Source organism: Amblyraja radiata, chromosome 3, assembly GCF_010909765.2.
Source record: "Amblyraja radiata isolate CabotCenter1 chromosome 3, sAmbRad1.1.pri, whole genome shotgun sequence".
In the NCBI taxonomy this organism is placed as follows: Eukaryota; Metazoa; Chordata; class Chondrichthyes; order Rajiformes; family Rajidae; genus Amblyraja; species Amblyraja radiata.
The window spans coordinates 7917736-7938630 of record NC_045958.1 but is presented as its reverse complement, the minus strand read 5'-3'; the positions used below and the strand labels follow the sequence as shown (position 1 = coordinate 7938630).

General features: G+C 40.7%; 1 protein-coding gene across 1 annotated transcript in view; it reads right to left on the bottom strand.

The window, feature by feature from the left end:
- adgrv1 (adhesion G protein-coupled receptor V1) overlaps positions 1-20895 on the bottom strand; it is a 486575-nt gene that overhangs the window by 359571 nt on the left and 106109 nt on the right. Inside the window, exons 30-34 of the mRNA XM_033017268.1 lie at positions 15940-16155; positions 12287-12531; positions 9756-9937; positions 5247-6061; positions 3857-4066 (exon numbers count right to left, since the gene is read on the bottom strand). Of these exons, the coding sequence (XP_032873159.1) occupies positions 3857-4066; positions 5247-6061; positions 9756-9937; positions 12287-12531; positions 15940-16155 (1668 nt within the window). The remainder of the gene's footprint in view (positions 1-3856; positions 4067-5246; positions 6062-9755; positions 9938-12286; positions 12532-15939; positions 16156-20895) is intronic.

The window sequence follows — 20895 nt, the reverse complement described above, 5'->3', positions numbered from 1 at the left end:
GATAGTAAATGAATTTAGGGGAGAGCAATGGGAGACAAGATCAATGTTAATTTCAGTGCAAATAAGAACATAAGAACTCAATGATAAGAGTAAGCAATTCATCTCTACAAGCCTGGTCTCATATCCAGTTAGATTATGAAATGGAAAATCAGCTATTTTGTGGCTGAATCTCCAATAAGAATTTAATCAGTGTGGAAGTGGAAGGGGAGCAGTGGGCATTGCTTCAAAAATATGTTGCAGTGGACAAAGTGATTCTAAAGAGTAGATGAGTCATAGATGAGAAAGACAAAGTACTGTGGAGCAAGGGGATCAGATTAAGGGACGACAGATGGCACAATGGGCTAAATGTTCGGCTGGCAACCGGAAGGTAGCCGGTTCGAATCCCGCTTGGAGTGCATACTGTCGTTGTGTCCTTGGGCAAGACACTTCACCCACCTTTGCCTGTGTGTGAATGTGTGTGAATGTGTGTGAGTGATTGGTGGTGGTCGGAGGGGCCGTAGGCGCAGATTGGCAGCCACGCTTCCGTCAGTCTGCCCCAGGGCAGCTGTGGCTACAGAAGTAGCTTACCACCACCGAGTGTGACTGAGGAGTGAATGAATAATGCGATGTAAAGCGCCTTGAGTATTAGAAAGGCGCTATATAAATCCCATCCATTATAAAAGCAAAACAAATGGTGAAAATGAGGTAAACCATGCCATTGTAACATGACCTATAATTCATGTCAAAACTGTAATATATTCATGCATGCAGGATTGAAAATGATCCAAAAATCTTTATGTGCTGCATTCCTTATTGCAAATGCAATTCAACAAAGAAACCATGCTGAACATGCACAAGAAAGAAATACAAAGGGTACATTGCATTTTCAGTAAAAACATTCCGTACTAATGGTTTCTTCGTGAATTCCAATCAGTAAATATTATATTTTGCCACATACATTCAAGTGTTATCAAATGAAATGGCTATTATATTTACTTCTTTTCAGCTCAAAGACCAAAATATAAACCTGCAAGTGGCCAAAGGCATCATGCAATGACACATGCAATACTTCACTACAGTTTAGTTTACAGCAAAGTTAAACCATTAGACAACAGAAGTAGTTTGAATGATTCATTTCTGAATCTTCTCGATATAAAATATTTGTTGTTGTATTACGATGGAAATTTGTCATGCTGTATGTACCAGCTACAGTATGTTATGATAATGCATGCAAAAAAACATTTATATTGCATAACCACATGAAAAGCATGCAACAAAATGTATACATTTGCATCTACCTGAAAGGTCAAAAGATTATGTAAATGTTAATAATTGATTTTGTGCAAAAAAAACAAGAAAGGGTTTGAACAATCACAAAATTAGAAGGTAAAATGGTTTCACTTGAAAATAATGCTCATTTAAAATAAATGTGAGTGGAAGCCATAAACCAAGACATCTACCAATAAAAAAAATACATTGAATAGATCTACTTTGCAGCAGAATTTATTTTGTCGAAAAAAATTCAAGAAAAAATCTTTGACAATTACAAAACAGTGCTAGATACTCAAACACAGTAAATTATATTAAAATTATGCTAACAAAATATGAAATACTTCTGAAATATATTAAAACTTTAAATTTTTTTAATTCTTTGAATGAAACAGACAAATCTCTCTGTAATTCTGCTGAAAATAAATCCTTTTGAATTTTACATTCACATATCAAATATAGTATTAATAAATATATAAAGTTTATATTTCCCAAAGTATTGCAATTATATGATCATTGTCTTCATGGTGTTAAATTTGGGATTATAAACTTCTGAAAACAGCTTTGCATTGTCAGAACACACAGTATTGCATTGGCTTTTAAATTGCACCCAAAAGTCAAGTCACAGAAAAAAATCCCCACATTTCAAATATCGTTGTTGGAATACGACATTGAATGGCACAAATACAAGAACCAATGCCTTTTCTGACCAACCAATGCTGACATTGTGCTTTGCTCAGGCAGGTATCCCCATTCTCCAAGAACACAGTCACAAATTATACACATCATCGCTTCAACTGTTTGACCTTTTCATTCAATGGAATTTGCAAAACATACTTCCAAGAAAAAAATTACTCTTTGAATTACTTTTTAAATAACCAGCAAGTCACACCTAATATGTTTTGAAAATATAATTCTATTGAAATTCATAGAATATTGTGGAAAATGTAGTATCTTTCATAATAATATTTACATATATACAGAACTTATTTTATTCGAATGCTCCACAATGCTTCACAATTAATTGTTTTCAATGTGTGATATATTCTGTTGTTATGAAAGCAACAACAAAGGTATTCTGTCTAGGGGGTGGGGCGGGGGAGCGGATTTTTTTTAAAATAATACCACGGGATCTTAAGTGTTTGCCACAGCATCTGAAAAGGCATTGGACATCATTGGGCATGTCATTCAAAGAATGATTATGGAATGAAAGACATTACAATCAAGTTAGGAAATAGGTCCTGATATGTTTAATGAATCCTATGAGGAAGTAAAATAAAACACTATCAGATGCTATTCCAGATTACAATTACTTTCAAATCAGAAGAATATCAGCATACAAATTCAACACTATTGTGCCTGGTTTATGGAGTTTTCGTATCACTACATCTATCCTCCTCCAAAATCACACCAATAATTATCTGTGGATTGTTGGATAGGCAAGTCATAATATATGTAGATTTCTTTTGTGTAAAAAGGAACAGTAGTAAAATTAATATTTCTTTAACAACTATTTAAAAGCCAATACATTTTGAAAGTTAAACAACATTGATGGTTCTTTTTGACCAATCAGGGTTGTGCTTCAATTGGCACCATGACTGACAAATCAGAAGCATTAATGCAAAGACACACCAAGTAAAATAAAAGCACAATCCCCATCAGTAAAGCCTTTAATATGGTGATTTAATGGAGCCATCTGTAATAATGTCATCATTTTTACATAAGTATTAATACTAGTTTGTGCATGCGGTGGGAGAGAGCAGCATAGTTAATGCTTCCATTCAATTTTTTACATAGCAAACATTATCAAGTTTTACTTATTCTTTTATAGTTGGATGAAGGAATAGCTTCTAAATATGCCTCTGGAAAAAATGACAATTATAGATGGCCTCTTCAGCATTCTTATATATTATAAATCATGTTGATAAATCAATAATTATCACCAGCATTATATTCTCAAAAAATATTGAGCTGGTATAAAATTAAACAATATTCAAGAACATTATTTATGAATACAAAACATGTTTGTCAATCATGATTTATAATAATCGCTTGACAGGAGAATGTATAACCACCTGGCCAAAAATCCAAAAAAATGAATCAAATCATGGATTGTCCCTCAGAAAGTATTTTCCTCCTGTCAAAATGTCGTACAGGAAAAGAGATATTAATATCTCCTCAATTTCTAATTTCAAACAGGCCATTAAGGAAGATGCACCCTCTTTAAAGCAGTAACACTCTGGTTCACTTTCCACTATGTTTTGGTGCACAATGGTCATTATTTACGTTAATCCTGGATGAGATTGTCCTTAATTTTCCCATCGTTTGCAAGATATACTGGTATTTATAAAAAGGTAAAGATCATTTTCAAATCTTAAAGTTGCACTGTTCATTGGAGCACATTACAGGAGGATAAAATAAAAAATAAATTGTTACAAAATTCATCGTTTTACATACATGTAGAAGTTTGTTTTTCTTATTTTATCCCCCAGTATTCTTTATAAAAATGTCATGGTTAAAATACAAAAAGTCAGGCTGAGAAATGCTGCGGCACTGTAGAAATTGATGAGGATTATTAGGAGTGGTGTCATTAAACACAGTAACCCACCTTCCTGTCCAGTGACTGATAGAGAGGATGCCTGAAAGTTAACTACTCCTCCCACATAGTCGTTGGCCAGAATAACTATAGTGACGGTGTCGGAACTGGGTAGAATACGACTGCCACCTTCAGTGTGTGTCAAACGGGCTACAATGGTTTCATTATCTTCTGGTTCTTCATCATCTACGATTATTAACGTGACAATTCTTTTATTCTCGCCTGCAAGAGAAATGCAAAGAAACTGAAATGCAGTTTGTATCACTTTTACTGCAAAGTTCTGTCTGAGACAATTTAAAATCTGTCCATTTTGCAATTTTGAGGAAGGACATTTTTGCCATAGAGGGAGCACAGAGAAGGTTCACCAGACTGATTCCTGGGATGTCAGGACTTTCATATGAAGAAAGACTGGATAGTTTCGACTTGTACTCACTAGAATTTAGAAGATTGAGGGGGGATCTTATAGAAACTTACAAAATTCTTAAGGGATTGGACAAGCTAGATGCAGGAAGATTGTTCCCGATGTTGGGGAAGTCCAGAACAAGGGGTCACAGTTTAAGGATAAAGGGGAAATCTTTTAGGACTGAGATGAGAAAAATGTTTTTTACACAGAGAGTGGTGAATCTCTGGAATTCTCTGCCACAGAAGGTAGTTGAGGCCAGTTCATTGGCTATATTTAAAAGGGAGTTAGATGTGGCCCTTGTGGCTAAAGAGATCAGGGGATATGGAGAGAAAGCAGGTACAGGATACCGAGTTGAATGATCAGCCATGATCATGTTGAATGGCGGTGCAGGCTCGAAGGGCCGAATGGCCTACTCCTGCACCTATTTTCTATGTTTCTATGTTTCTTTCCTGATCCACGTCTTTAAAGTTTTGCTGTTTTTGCAGAACTTGAGTTAGATCAGCAGGTAAATAGCCACAGGTGCAAAATATATTCTGACATCTGCTTTTTATAGTTACTTATACAAGGGTAAAAAACAGAGAAGGATTGAGATAAAGGCAGAGATATATTGGTGTCGTTAAACCTCATGTGGAACAAAAGTAGTGCCCTAGACCCATTGGCCCCAATGTCCTTGTTTGGTCTGTAAATTAAAAATTAAAGAAATATCCAAATGCAATTTATCAACTTCAAAACTCAGACTTGGAATGCAAATTTCAAGAAATTTACTTTGTTATTTACTCGGCAAAAATAATAAGTTACAATCCCACCGTATGAGAAATATACAATCAAAAATATACTTCATGTTAAACATATCCCATTTTGTAGTTAATATGAAACAGAACAAGCAGCTGGATTAGCATCTCTGATAAAAGGAAGATCTTTAAGCATTTAAAGCATTTAACACATGCAAATAACATGCTTACTTTCAGAGTAGTATTTACACGTTCACATCCATCCTACCTTCTGCAAATGTTAATATTTCACCATCACCTATGAAATCAATGTTCTTTCTGGCTGTGCCACCAACAACACTCCACTCCACGGTCACCTCACCAAGACTTCCACCACTCCTGTCCACCACAAGCTGTACTGTCAGCCGAGTTTCTTCTCTTACTTCAAGGTAACTTCCTTTTTCCGTGGCATTAATGTTTGCAATGTACAACAGAAAGATGCCGAACACATCTCCATTCATGGCTATGATAACAGTTGAGATGTTTGGTTGGCCAACTGTAGGTTGGTTTTCTGGAATGACCTTTACGTTCAACAGCTCCACATTTAAAAGCGAAATGGCAAATTTTTCATCAAGTTCCGCCACGGCATCAGTTTGTATTAAAACTGATAGATTAGCAAACGCATCTCCTTCATGCATGACAGCCCATACTCCAGAGGTTGGCTCATAATCAGAGCCAGCAGTGGCCCGGTTACTCAGCAGGGTGGCCACACTGGAAATATTCTTGCGATATGTTGAAAATTCTATGCTGGGAACCAATATATCAGATGATGAACCAATCCAAGAACAATTGGCCGCCTGTCCAAAGATATCAGTGAATGAGAAAGCCACACAAGCTTGTTCTTTGAGACAAGAAGCTGCACATGCATGCAAAGCATTAATCTCCTGAGAAACATTCAGCTGGAAAATAGGTGGTCCTTCTGCAAATCCAGGAACTGGGGGGTCATAGTAAGAGAGAAGGTCCTGCCCTCCTTTTGTCAGAAGATCCAAAATATCAATTTCAGAGGTGCTGTAAAGTAATCGCAGTTGCCCAAAATGACCTCCGCTGCATGGAAAACAAACACAGTTGAAGAGCATCAGAAAACGTTAACACACACATATTTTTACTCATTGAATCCAGATCAAATCAGATGATTGTTCCACAATTCAAAAGAAATAAGACAAATAAACCATCAAACAAAAGCCATATCATGCCCCTGTCCCACTTAGGAAACCTGAATGGAAACCTCTGGAGACTTTGCCCCAAGGTTTCTGTGCGGTTCCCGGAGGTTGCAGGTGGTTGCCGGAGGTTGCAGGTAGTGGAAGCGGGTCGGGAGACTGACAAAAACCTCCGGGAACCTTGGGTGGGGCGCAGTCTTCAGAGGTTTCCATTCAGGTTTCCTAAGTGGGACAGGGGCATTACATTCATGCCAACAGTTAAGTTTCACAGCCACATTGCAACAAAGCTTCTCATCTTTAATGAACCCTGTATCCACAATTCATTCTTGTGAAGACTTTGCACTAGTGATTAAAGATTAATGTGCCTAAATAAAACCAACAAGTTTATTTATATTGCACTCAAAGTTAAATAAAAAAGACATTACTATACAAAAATCTCAATGGCGCAAACTATTTATTTTGATTTATTCGCAGTATGTGGACAATGCAAGCATACAGTAAATTGTCCATTTTGCATTACCTTTTAATAGAGAAGGCAGTGAAGAGCTAAGATCATGGGTCTTTAAGCGCCTTGAGTATTAGAAAGGCACTATATAAATCCCATCCATTATTATTATTATTATTATGTTACAAAAGCCTGAAGGTTTTCTCCAATGGAGGATATTGGAAAACTAAACAAATTACAACAATCTAGTAATGTTCACTGCTATGTGAAGGTCTGGACTGCTTTATTTGATGAGGGATTGAGAATGGAAATAAACTACATGGAATCATCAGTACCTATCCACTATCTGACCTATGATGGAAGATCTTGAAGAAGCAGTTGAAGATGCTTTATCAATGGACACTGCTCCCAGGATCTTCTGCAGTTAAAACTTAACCATGGCAATAAAGTGATTCACAAAGATAACAGGGGTCCTGGAGTACTTAATGGAGAGAACCCACACTCATTATATGCCTAGAAGTTCAATCCTGGTTTATTATACTATATTAACTGAGCTATGTCGCGGCTTCAGTACGCTGAACTCTGTTTCCACAATTCATTCTTGTGAATTCTTTGCACTGGTGATTAATGATAAGTTTCTCGGCAACAAATTCTCAGCATAAATAAATATTAGGTAGACAAAAGTGCTGGAGAAACTCAGCGGGTGCAGCAGCATCTATGAAGCGAAGGAAACAGGGTCCGTTGCAGGCCTGGGTGAGTGAGGCCCGAAGTTTCGGGAGAGTCAATGCGAGGTCCTGTTGGTGCCGGCGCATCGCAGCCAGAGTAGATCGTAGAGCACGGAAGGAGAATTGTTGTGTATGGCGGTGGATAGCCAGTCTGTATCGATAGTCCGGCTTGGGTCCGAACTGGGAGGTAGGGAACTGGAGCTGGAAGCCATGAGGTACAAGATGGAGGCGCAGGCATGTCCCGAGGAAGCAAACGTGGTTGTGGTATCAGATCTGGGTTAGGATGTGGTCATGGAGTTGGAGGGAAGGGAGAATCACAGAGGGGGGCAGTTAGAGAGGAAGTCGTTAAACTGTCCCGAAACTTTGGGCCTCATTCACCCAGACCTGCAACTATTTCCTTGTCCAGTCAGGTTTTCAAGACAGCGCTCGTGCCTAAACCCCTGCCCTTTATCCCTGTAGCTAAGGGCCACCCCCGGACTAGTCCATTCCCGTGCCGGTGGGTTCGATAATGGAATGGCCCAACCCTTTGGAGACGCCACAATGAATTCTATTCACTGAACCTGTGGGGGTTAGAATTGATGCAAGAGAGCGGTGGAGGCAGGCTCTCTGGATGCTTTCAAGAGAGAGCTGGATAGGGCTCTTGAAAATGGCGGAGTCAGGGGATATGGGGAGAGGGCGGGAACGGGGTACTGATTGGGGATGATCAGCCATGATCACATTGAATGGCAGTGCTGGCTCGAGGGCCAAATGGCCTACTCCTACACCTATTGTCCATTGTCTATTGCCCAGCAAGTTGATGGTAGGTTACATACATTTCTTCAAAATTAATTGAGTTGCCATCATTGGTTTAACTATTTGAAATCACTTTGAAGTTGATCTGTAAATTATTTATTTACATTCTTTCATGATACTTAACATCCCGATGTACTTTTGAATACATTTTGGTTTACAAGGGCATTCAGAACTCTTCAAAGAACTTGTTAGTGTTTCTGCCTTTTGATGGAGAGAGCTTGTTTCTGCAACAGCTTTCTAGCACATGATGTTCCATCACTCCAGAGGCGCTTGTCAATTTGGATTTGAGTGTTAATATTGACCAAATTAAAGACATCATAAAATGGAGAATCCCTGCACTTGTCAGAATTGCTTAACCCTTGTCAGCTGAAATTTACAGGCTTTGGATGGCGCCAGCCAGTCTAGGCTTAGACTGGTATGCAGAATGGTGAAGGATCCAGGTGTTCTCCTTGTTTCTCCTAACTTGATAAAAATGTATAACAGTTATACAAATGATCATTAAATGCATCATTTTGATTGGTTCGCTGCAAGGGCATTGTAAATTGTATAAATAATGTTGCAAGACGGTTAATCTGTTAATTGTTGATTGGTTGAAACGTTGAGCCTTGTAGGAACTGTTTGAATCCCAGGGCACATGTTGCACTACTCATTTGTGTTGGCTTCCTTCTAGAAGCTTCTTTCTAATACAATGCATTTAAGATTATATTACTGGGTTGGAGGACTGTCCAACCCCTGAGTACTGAACCTATTGGTTATAATGTACTATTATAACCAATATGTATGATTGGATTATAAAAAGACCACTCCCTATGCGGTTCAGCCCCTCAAGGTTCGGGGACCTATAAAAGTCAGCCCCCACAAGGTCCTTTGTCGATCTTCTGGAAGAGCGCTTGGGACTGTGTGCCCTTTTGGAGTGTCTCTGCTTGCATGAAGCTAGAAGGTCTTGGCCAAGCAGATACAAGGATCGAACCCATGGTGGTTAGTTATTGTATATGGGAATTTGTGTTGTGTTATCCTAAATAAAGTTTAGTTGCTCAAGTGCTTGATTCAGTATTTTATTGACTGAAACTAGACTGGGGAAGCTTAGAACGAGCTATTTACATAAGCACTCATTCAATATCAACTTATCCGATACTGTTAACTTGAGTCAGATGGGTAGCGCTGGCATTACATTTAGGCCCAACAACAATTTTCTAAAGAAATTAGACCTCTTGCAAAATGGCATGTTTAGGGTCAGCAACGTTGTCTAACGATAACCATCACAAATCACTGACCCTCTGAAAGCGCAATCTCTATGTTTTTCAACCATTTTCAGTACAAAATGTGTGAATAGGCATAATACAGTCACAACATTGCAGTCAGTTAATGGTCCATTGATGAAGATGATCACTGTTGCAGAGCGGCAGTGTATTTATGAAGGCACCAGCCAGTTTCCTAGGTTTAACAACAAACACATGCATTCCAGAAAATATTTTCATCTATTCCCTGTTACAAGCAAGTGCTGTCAACTTTAATACAATCAACTTTAGTACAATAATATTGAGATGTTCAACCCACATTATACCCAAACTTCACAAAACAACTACTTAATTGGTAAACTTCCACAATATTTAGCACACCTTCTTGCCACTGTGATATTTGCTCTGACGTTTCTTTCCAGCGGCTCCTGAACTCTGTACACAGTGTGTGTGAAATGAACAGTGCCGTGTGGGTTGTCATTTGCTGGAACAATAATATTCACAACATTGTTTCTCCCAACCGAGCTCCCATAAGTGGAATGAGTAAGTTTCACTTGAATAACCTGCAAAAGAAGGTTTATGTTTAAAACTGTTTACATGCCACAATGAAACTGATGTCAAAGTTACATTTTTGAAAAGTAATACCATTCACCTAGATTTAAACGTCCAGGCAAAGAACTCACTTTAATTTCTCAAAATTCCTGTCTGGTTGCAGCAAGGATCAATGCATAAGGATTGCTTGATTTAATTTTGTCACATCCGAAACAGAACAAGATTCTAGTTATTTCTGGGTTGTTTGAGAAATTTGAGTCCAAATAGCGTTTGCAGCAATGATGAGATTTCTGTGTAAATGGCACCATTCCCCCATTCAATGTTCTTTTAAACCAATTGCTGGGAAATTAGATCACATTGCCTAAAAGTGTGTAATTAGCTGGGCTCTCCCATTGGGTTATAATAGCACAGCTGGTGGGCAACATAATTTAGAGGCAGCCTCCTGCGCTATCCAAGACTAATATTGGAAGCGCAATTTAGTTAGGGGCCCCTTCAAATGAACTGCTTACCAGTTCATCGCACTTCCACTGCCCAAAGCACCATGCAGACTCCTCACCATCCTTTCTCTTCACTCACTAACCACCCAATTACTTCCTCTCAACCAAGCCCCAATCAGTGAATCCCTTGACCTCCAGAACTCATTCAACTGACCTCTGCTCTGCTGGTCCTGATCAGACTTCCACCTGTTACTCAAGACCCTACTGGACATCCTACATTCACCCCCACATCTCTAGATCCCATTTCAGATTCAGATTCAGCTTTAATTGTCATTGTCAGTGTACAGTACAGAGACAACGAAATGCAGTTAGCATCTCCCTGGAAGAGCGACATAGAATATGATTTCAATAAATAAATCTATTTACATGCATACAGTCATTTGACCCACCCGCACTTTCCCGATTGGGTATTTAACATTGATACCGTGGAAAGACTATGCAATCCCACCTTGAATCAATTTCTTGCCCAGTTGATCAATTGATTCTCAGGAGCAGAATTGGGCCATTCGGCCCCTCTACTCCAGCATTCCATCATGGCTGAACTATCTTTCCCACTCAACCCCACTCTCCTGCCTTCTCCCTGTAACCGTTGATGCCTTTACTAATCAAGAACCTGCCAATCTCCGCTTTAATAATGCCAATGACTCTGCTTCCACAGATTTTGTGGACAGAGGGGATCCGTACTGGAGAGAGATGGGTTACACCTGAACTGAGAGGGAACCAATATCCTGGGAGGAAGAATTGTCTGTGCAACTCAGGAGGGTTTAAACAACATTGGCAAGGGGAGGGTCCCAGAGCAGAAAGGAGGCAGAGGAGAAGTTGGCAGAAAATGCTGTTGACAAAGAGAGAAAGATAAGCAGACAGGCCTGGCAAATGCACAGCAGAGAGAGGGGAGAGGCCAGTGGTTTAGGCAGCATCTCTGGAGGACATGGTTAGGAAATGTTTTGGGTGGGACCCAAGTGGAGGGTGGTGCCTCTTCAATGAAGGGAACATAATGACAACTCTGAGAGAGGGTACAGTAACAGGAAGGATGATCATGGAAGCTAAGCAATCGCGACAAAGGAGTTGTGAAGTCCTAGATCATATACAAATGACCAGAGGAGGTATAGGTGTTTTTAAAGCACTTTAAGATGGATAAATCCCAAGGGCCTGACCAAGTACATTCTCAGACCTTGTGGAAAGCTAAGGAGGAAATTGTGGGGATATTGATATCACTTTAACCACAGGTGAAGGTTCAGAAGACTGGAAGGTGGTGATGTTGTACATTTACTTAAGAAGGGCAGCAGGGAGGAGCCATGGAAATACAAGCTGCTGAGCCTGACATCAATGGTGGAATAAATGTCAGAGGGATCACCAAGCTAGTTGCTGAGGGCAGGCAGGTGTGGAACATGTTCTGCATCAACTTTAAGCAAAGCTTTTGACAAGTTACAGCATGGTAGGCGAGTTTAGAAGGTTAGCTTGCATGGAATCCAATGTGAGCTAGACAATTGAAACCTTGAAAAACTTGCCATCTATTGATCGAGTGGCCAACAATGGCCAGGTTGGCTTATCAATCATTATCTTGCATAATTGAGGTTCTTATCACTAATTAACAATCTTTCTTGATTTTAATCAAACAGCCATCTACAATGCACCACTAGCAAAGTCTGGAAGTTAATTGTCCATTTAACTGTGTTATCTGTGGTAAGGATCTATATTCTAACAGCAAAAATAAAATCAGCGCAGGTCATTGTGCATGGAGATCAGTCCACATTTTGAGGGATGAATGAATGCCTCGTTTGTGCATTTTCTAGCGATATCCCTTTGAGAATTTCTACGTTCACTAAGTGTGTGATATTCTGAATATATATTCACTATCCTTACCTCTTCAATTTCAGGGATATCATCTGCTAGAAGTTCCAATTGCAAAGTTTGCATAGTTTGCCCTGGAGTGAAAATCAGCTCTCCCAAATTCTCCTGGAGATCGCTGGGAATGTCTTGTTTATTCATGGTGGCAACCCAATGGACTGTGACATTACCAAGTGTCCCAGCATTTCGAACAACAGGCAGATTTATCTTTGTGGTTTTAGATTCCGGTTCTGCAACAGTAAATTCTGTCCTTTCGAAAACTATTTAAAACAAAAACCTTTAGGATTAATTTCATTTTATGCTCTTAAGATTGCAAACCAATTAATGTGTAACAATAATCTGATTTGAGTACTCTGCAAAAAAGGTTAAAATGGTGAGAATAACACTTCACATTATCTTTATTGTTCATTTTATGATCCGGCTGTATATTCAAATATCTATACAGACCTCAAGCACAATCTGGGCTAATATTTCAGTGTTGTTTTAAAGAATTTCTGCATTGCTCAATGTGCTGCCTAATCAAATGAGATGTTAAGCCACGTTACCTTCCAGTCTAAAATAGGCAGCATGCCAGAAACATGTAGGACCTGTGACCTGAAGTAAGGCTTATGGCCACATCAGCACATAGAAAAATAGGTGCAGGAGTAGGCCAATCGGCCCTTCGAGCCAGCACCGACCGCCATTCAATATAATCATGGCTGATCATCTAAAATCAGTACCCCGTTCCCGCTTTCCCCCCATATCCCTTGATTCCTTTAGCCCTATGAGTTAAATCTCTCTTGAAAACATCCAGTGAATTGGCCTCCACGGCCTTCTGGGGCAGAGAATTCCACAGGTTCACAACTCTCCGGGTGAAAATGTTTTCCTCATCTCAGTCCTAAATGGCCTACCCCCTATTCGTAAACTGCGACCCCTGGTTCTGGGCTCCCCCAATATCAGGAACAATTTTTCCTGCATCTAGCCTGTCCAATCCTTTAAAAAATTTATGTGTTTCAATAGGATCCCATCTCATCCTTCTAAATTCCAGTGAATACAAGCCCAGTCGACCCACTCTTTCATCATATGTCAGTCCCGCCATCCCGGGAATTAACATGGTGAACCTACGCTGCACTCCCTCAATATCAATAATGTCCTTCCTCAAATTAGGAGACCAAAATGGCACACAATATTCCAAGTGCGATCTAACCAGGTACAACTGCAGTAGGACCTCCTTGCTCCTAAACTCAAATCCTCTCGCAATGAAGGACAACCATGCCATTAGCTTTCTTCACTGCTGCTGTACCTGCTTGCTTACTTTCAGTGACAGTTCAAGCACACCCATGTCTCATTGCACCTTCCCTTTTCCTAATCTGATTCAATTCAGATAATAGTCTGCTTTCCTGTTCTTACCATCAAAGTGGATAACCTCACATTTATCCACATTAAACTGCATCTGCCATGCATCTGCCCACTCACCCAACCTATCCAAGTCACCCTGCAGCCTCATTTCTTCATCGCAACTCACACTGCCACCCAGCTTTGTGTCATCCATAGATGCTGCCACACCCGTTTAGTTTCTCCAGCACTTTTGTATACCTACCATTTCCTGACTAATGTGGATTCCCTTCAGTTCCTCCTTCCAACTAGATCCTTGATCCCCAAGTATTTCGGGGAGATTGTTTGCGTCTTCCTTAATGAAGACAGAACCAAAGTACTTGTTTAACTGTTCTGCCATTTCCTTGTTTCCCATTTTAAATTCACCTGTCTCTGATTGTAAGGCACCTACATTTGTCTTCACTAATCTTTTCCTTTTTACATATCTAATGAAGCTTTTAGAGTCACTTTTATATATTCCCCTAAAGCTATCCTTCATGCTTTCCCCCCCTTTAATTAACCCTTGTCCTCCTCTGTTGAGTTCTAAATTTCTTCCAATTCTCCAGTTTGCCGCTTCCTCTGGCCAATTGATATGCCTCTTCCTTGGATTTAACACTATCCTTGATTTCCCTTGTTAGCCACGGTTGAGCAGCCTTCCCTGTTTTATTTTTTCACCAGACAGGGATGAACAATTTTTGGAGTTCATCCATGCGGTCTTCGAATCTTTGCCATTGCATCTCCACCGTCAACCCTTTATGTATAATTTGCCAGTTTACCGTCTACCAATTTCCGTCTCATATCTTCAAAGTCTCCTTTCTTTAAGTTCAGGACCCTAGTCTGAATTAACTGTGTCACTCTCCATCCTAATGCAGAATTGCTGACAAACTGGAAGAATGCCATGTTCCCTGTTCTATTGACATATATCACAAACATACCCATGAAGAAGAGCCAGGTACATTATCCAGAAGTTTAATGGGACGTGTTCAAACAAACTGTAGAAATAGATCTTTAAGACAACAGAAATGTAGCAGTCTTCTCATAGAAGGTCTCTGCCAGCCCAATGTCTAAGTAAGATACACACAAAAAGCTGGAGTAACTCAGCGGGACAGGCAGCATCTCTGGAGAGAAGGAATGGGTGACATTTCGGGTCAAGATCCTTCTTCAGAACTCAATCCGAAACATCACCCATTCCTTCTCTGCAGAAATGCTGCCTGTCCCACAGTTGCTCAAGCTTTTTGTGTCTATCTTTGGTTTAAACCAGCATCTGCAGTTCCTTCTTACAAGGTCAAAGTAACATTTTGTTTAACACTTCATTAGAGCAATGCATGAGGAAATTCTTAGCTGATGACGAAGGAGCATATTTCACCACAGCCCTTAACGTTCTGCCACAGCCTCTTTCTGTAGCAATACAAGTTTTAACAGATTTCATAATATTAAGTGCATAGTTAGTCAAGTCACAAGTCACATTTATTTATATAGCACATTTAAAAAACAACTCTCGTTGGCCAAAGTGCTTTATATTTGTTATAAGAAGTTAAACTAAACTACCAATGCCTTCCTTTTTTGAGAAAACCAAGACATTGTTGTCTTAACAGGTACCAAGACATGGGAGCCAGAGTATATGCAACATTCACCCTACATGCAACATGCAACTTTATTCTCTTTTAAATGTATTCATTCATGGATCGTTATCACGAGTAACCCTGTATTTATTGTCCATTCTTAACTGGCCCTCACTAGAGGAAGCAGTTTGGATAAACAGTGCGTCTGGATTCACACACTGGCTAGATTGCTCCCCTGGTGAACCAGATGAGATTGTTCAATATTCAGTACTTTGATGGGTCACGACTATGACTGCAAACTTTAATTCCAAATTAAAGTTGAGAGCAACAGTGATATTTTAAAATAATGATTAAAGTGCCTTCATTAGGTCCAACAACTTATGCAAAACAGTACAAGCAACAGTTTGCTACATGCAGTCCGCTTGGGGAGTTCTGAGGGTTTATTTGCAACTATATCACTTATGCTGCTGCCATTGCTGAAGTGGCTAAGGTTCCAGCAACCACCAGGAGTGACATTGATTGAAGCAAATGCTACTCCTTCATTTTGGTTCAATGATTAACAAGAATTTACCCACTGACTAATCTTGGTGAAGAATCATGAGAGGCATACTCACATTTGTAACATTTGTCACTTAATTCCATGCACAAATTAAATTTTGATCAATGCCTCCTGCAGGTTTGTTTGAGTCGGGGGAGGAAAAAAACTAATCATGCATTTCGAGAACCATTTAATGCAAAAACACTTCACATTACCAAAGGATCCATAAGGGTCATCTGAAGCCTCAATTGTAATTGTTGCCAGTGTAATTCCTCCAAGCACAGCTCCTCCTGTGGTTTCATTAATTAACTTGACATAAAATGACTCTTCAAGTTCAGGAACAACGTCATTAAGGAGGTAAATCGGCACTGCCTTGCTGGTTTCCCCTTCGAGTAAGATGACATCAGAGGATGAGATGCTGTAATCTTCACCTGCAGCATTAATCAAAAAATCCTGTAAAGTATTAGGATTTAGAAAGATTCTAACCTGTTACTATGTGATGGAATAGAATATTATATGTGTGTAATGCAACAAAAGTTGTATCTAAAGGTCACTCGCTTGGATAGAATCACAGAATGATTACTGCACAGAAAGATCACATCCTCAACATCTCTGCCACAGCAATGCCCCGATGCTGTCTACCAACCCTTTCAATATGCAGTGGTTTTAGTGGTCATTATTATGGCTGTAGAGCTTTATTCCAAATGTATTTAATTGATTCATTAAATTGGATGAATAAATTTATTTAACTTGAACCTAAGTTCCATACTTGTCAATAGACAATAGACAATAAGTGCAGGAGTAGGCCATTTGGCCCTTCGAGCCAGCACCACCATTCAATGTGATCATGGCTGATCATCCCCAATCCTGCCTTCTCCCCATATCCCCTGACTGCTAGTTTTAAGACCCCTATCTAGCTCTCTCTTGAATGTTGGGGTTTGACCTTATATTTCTGAGTCAATGATTAGCTCAGTATCACAACCATGTTACCCACCCAAAATTATAGCCACTGAGGAATGTGTTGGTCCACTACCTGTGGTTGATTAAATCGTTTTGCAGTATTTTATTATTTCAGTAACACTGGCTTAATGGGCTCACCAGGTACACCAATGTAACAATGGAAATTTGAAGAAAAGATTCATCTGGGACTTGGAAATTGCACCAAATCCTGGAGACTTGTATATTTTCTTAGTGGACTGTTTCGCTACAATTTGTATTTAATCTAGGATCAAAAGTAAAACTTTGCTGAATTGTATATGAAAGAAATGTCACTGTACCTCAGTACATGACAATAAAGAGCCATAGATCTCTCTCCCATTGATGAGGTGAACTCCCAACAACTAATTCCAGGTAATGAGCGCCATGCTTTGTTACTTTCTAGATTCTGAGGGTCTTTTTGCAGATTTCCCCCACCATGCTGGTGGCCGATTAGGAAAAGGGGAGATGCAGCGAGACCTGGGTGTCATGGTACACCAGTCATTGAAAGTAGGCATGCAGGTGCAGCAGGCAGTGAAGAAAGCGAATGGTATGTTAGCTTTCATAGCAAAAGGATTTGAGTATAGGAGCAGGGAGGTTCTACTGCAGTTGTACAGGGTCTTGGTGAGACCACACCTGGAGTATTGCGTACAGTTTTGGTCTCCAAATCTGAGGAAGGACATTATAGCCATAGAGGGAGTGCAGAGAAGGTTCACCAGACTGATTCCTGGGATGTCAGGACTTTCATATGAAGAAAGATTGGATAGACTCGGCTTGTACTCGCTCGAATTTATGAGATTGAGAGGGGATCTTATAGAAACGTACAAAATTCTTATGGGGTTGGACAGGCTAGATGCAGGAAGATTGTTCCCGATGTTGGGGAAGTCCAGGACAAGGGGTCACAGTTTAAGGATAAGGGGGAAATCCTTTAGGACCGAGATGAGAAGAAACTTTTTCACACCGAGAGTGGTGAATCTCTGGAACTCTCTGCCACAGAGGGTAGTTGAGGCCAGTTCATTGGCTATATTTAAGAGGGAGTTAGATGTGGCCCTTGTGGCTAAAGGGATCAGGGGGTATGGAGAGAAGGCAGGTACGGGCTACTGAGTTGGATGATCAGCCATGATCATATTGAATGGCGGTGCAGGCTCGAAGGGCCGAATGGCCTACTCCTGCACCTATATTCTATGTATCTATGTATGCTATTCTCACTTCAAGGCCACAAGTGAAGCCTTCACTACATCTGCAGGTTGTGCAGTGCAGATTCCAACCACATGCTGTGCAGAATCTTTATTCCAATGTAACTCTTGATTCTCGTCCCCTTTATTTTATACTTGTGCCTTCTAGTCCTTAACCCCTCCACTAAAGGGAATAGCCAACCTACCATCTGTTCTACCAATATACCTCATTGTTTTATATACTTTTAGGAAACTTACCATCACTTTTTTCCAAGGAAACACTCCCACCCTCTCCAAACTGTTCATACAACTATTCCCTCATCCCAGGAACCATTCACCTAAATCATTTCCCGACCTTCTTTTAATGCCTTCATGCTTTATTTAAATCCACAACCAGAGAGCAGTGTTGAACTATTATCTACCTCTTTGGTGATCCTTGGACTATCCTTGATCGGACATTGCTGGCTTTATCTTGCACTAAACGTTATTCCCTTATCATGTATTTATACAATGTAAATAGATCTATTGTAATCATGTATTGTCTTTCTGCTGACTGGTTAGCAGCAAAAAAAACTTTTCTCTGTACTTTGGCACACGTGACAATAAACCAAACTGAAACAATGTGGTAACTAGAATTAAACATAATACTCTAATTGAGGCTAGATCAATGTTTATAGACGCATCATAATTGCTCTGCTTTTGCTCTAGGTGCCATTTATACTTATTGTATCTTTAACGAAGCTTGCAACATACAGTAGTTTAGATCAATAATTTGAGGAAGGACATTCTTGCTATTGAGGGAGTGCAGCGTAGGTTTACAAGGCTAATTCCTGGGATGGCGGGACTGTCATATGCTGAGAGAAAGGAGCAGCTGGGCTTGTACACTCTGGAGTTTAGAAGGATGAGAGGACATCTCATTGAAACATTGTTAAGGGTTTGGACACGCTCGAGGCAGGAAACATGTTCCCGATGTTGGGCGAGTCCAAAACCAGGGGCCACAGTTTATGAATAAGGGGTAAGCCATTTGGAACGGAGATGAGGAAACCCTTTTTCACGCAGAGAGTTGAGAGTCTGTGGAATTCTCTGCCTAAGAGGGCGGTGGAGGCAGGTTCCCTGGGTACTTTCAAGAGAGAGCTAGATAGGGCTCTCAAAGATAGCGGAGTCAGGGGATATGGGGAGAAGGCAGGAACGGGGTACTGATTGGGGATGATCAGCCATGATCACATTGAATGGCTCGAAGGGCCAAATGGCCTACTGCACATATTGTCTATTGATATTTTCATTAGGTCTGCTAACGCACAGACACCTTGACAAGAGTAGTGGCATTCAATGGAAAGCAACATGCTTTTCTGGAAAATCTAGTTAATCAAGTGAGAGGACTACACTGATAATATTAAGAGGTGTCCCGCCTGTAAAAATAACTGAACAGTCCTCTCATCAGCTGGAGTGCAATCCTGACGTTATTGCTATTGGTACATAAACACTCTCGCTTCCCACATCATTTATCCACAACAAAATATACTGGTTGCAAGGAATTTTCTAAAGGCATTTTATGATAATAGCTGTTAAAACCGACTATACCCATCTGACAGGTTAAACATTACACTAACTGACAAGAGTTGGCCAAAAGACATAACTGCAGCAAATGTACTTTTGGCAATATGTTTAAAGGTGTCAAAACGCCACATTACCGGACATTCAGATTAGATGTACGTGTCGTGAATAGCAATGAAGATACCCAGATTGTAAGCACCAAATTTAAAAAAAATTATTGATAAACGCTGTTTCCATCATCCCCATTTCAGAATTAACGTTAAAATTTCAACTGAAATATCTCCTGACAAAATTTGTGATGTATATGACTGACTGTAGAAGTAAAACCTGTATAAATCCAACGTATAGTTGTGAATGTTGCTCATTAAATAACCACAGTATTGATACTCCATATTAAGAGCATTGATTTGCCGTTAAAATGAATTCTGTAATAACATGTCAACGGTAGAACTGACAATCGAACACTGCGGTTTTAATGTTTCACGTGTTCACAATTTAATTAATCCATCATTATGGACTAAACAAATAATAACATTGGGAATTAAAACACATTTGATTGCATTCCGTTATCAAACATAGTCAATGTTCGCTCTGAAGACATTTCCAGCACAATAAGGTCGGGGGGGGGGGGGGGGGGGTGGAGGGGGTGAATCAGTGCAGGATAGATAGATGGGGGAGGGGGGAGGGGGGAGGGGGGAGTTCAGGAGGCAATCGGTGCGGGATGGATGGATTGAGGTGGAGGAATTAGTGTTTGTTGGTTGGAGTAGGTAAAATTGTGAGGGGAGAGTGCGGGGGATGTCAGTGGGGGTTGAATGGGGGGGGGGGGATCAGTACGGGATGGATGGGGGGGGGGATCAGTGCAGGCTGAATGGGCGGATCAGTACAGGATGAATGGTGAGCAGTGCAGGATGGATGGGAAGGGGGGTCATTACAGGATGAATTGGGGGAACAGTGTAGGGTGGATGGGGGGTAGGAGGAGAATCAATGCGAGGTGAATAGGGAGATCAGTGCAGGATGAATAGATGGGGGGGGGGGGTAGATGGGGAGGGGAGCACAGGGGATGGCAGAGAGGACTGAATAGATGCGGGAATGGGGATCAGTGCGGGATGGAGAGGAGGGGTCCCAGGATAAGGGGGATGGAGGGGGGCGTACAAGAGAAAGAGAGAGGGGAAGGGGCAGAGGAGGTGGGGGGGGAAGGAAGGTCAGCGCTCTTCAGATAACACCGTCATCTTCGCCCCACTGCCTTGGCCGTCCCTGTCCACCACCAAGTGCCGCCGCCAAAGGGGGAGGCAGTTGGGATCTCCTCACCACCGCCTCCCCTCCTCCGCCAGCGAACAGGAAGGTGCGGGTGCTTCAGACGGTGGAAGGGTGCCTACCCCTTTCTTCCTCCCTCCCTCCTCCCGGCCTTGGCGTGCGGGTTTGTTTTGAAAGGGGTTATCACCGTTGGCGGAGTGGCACGCAGGGGGC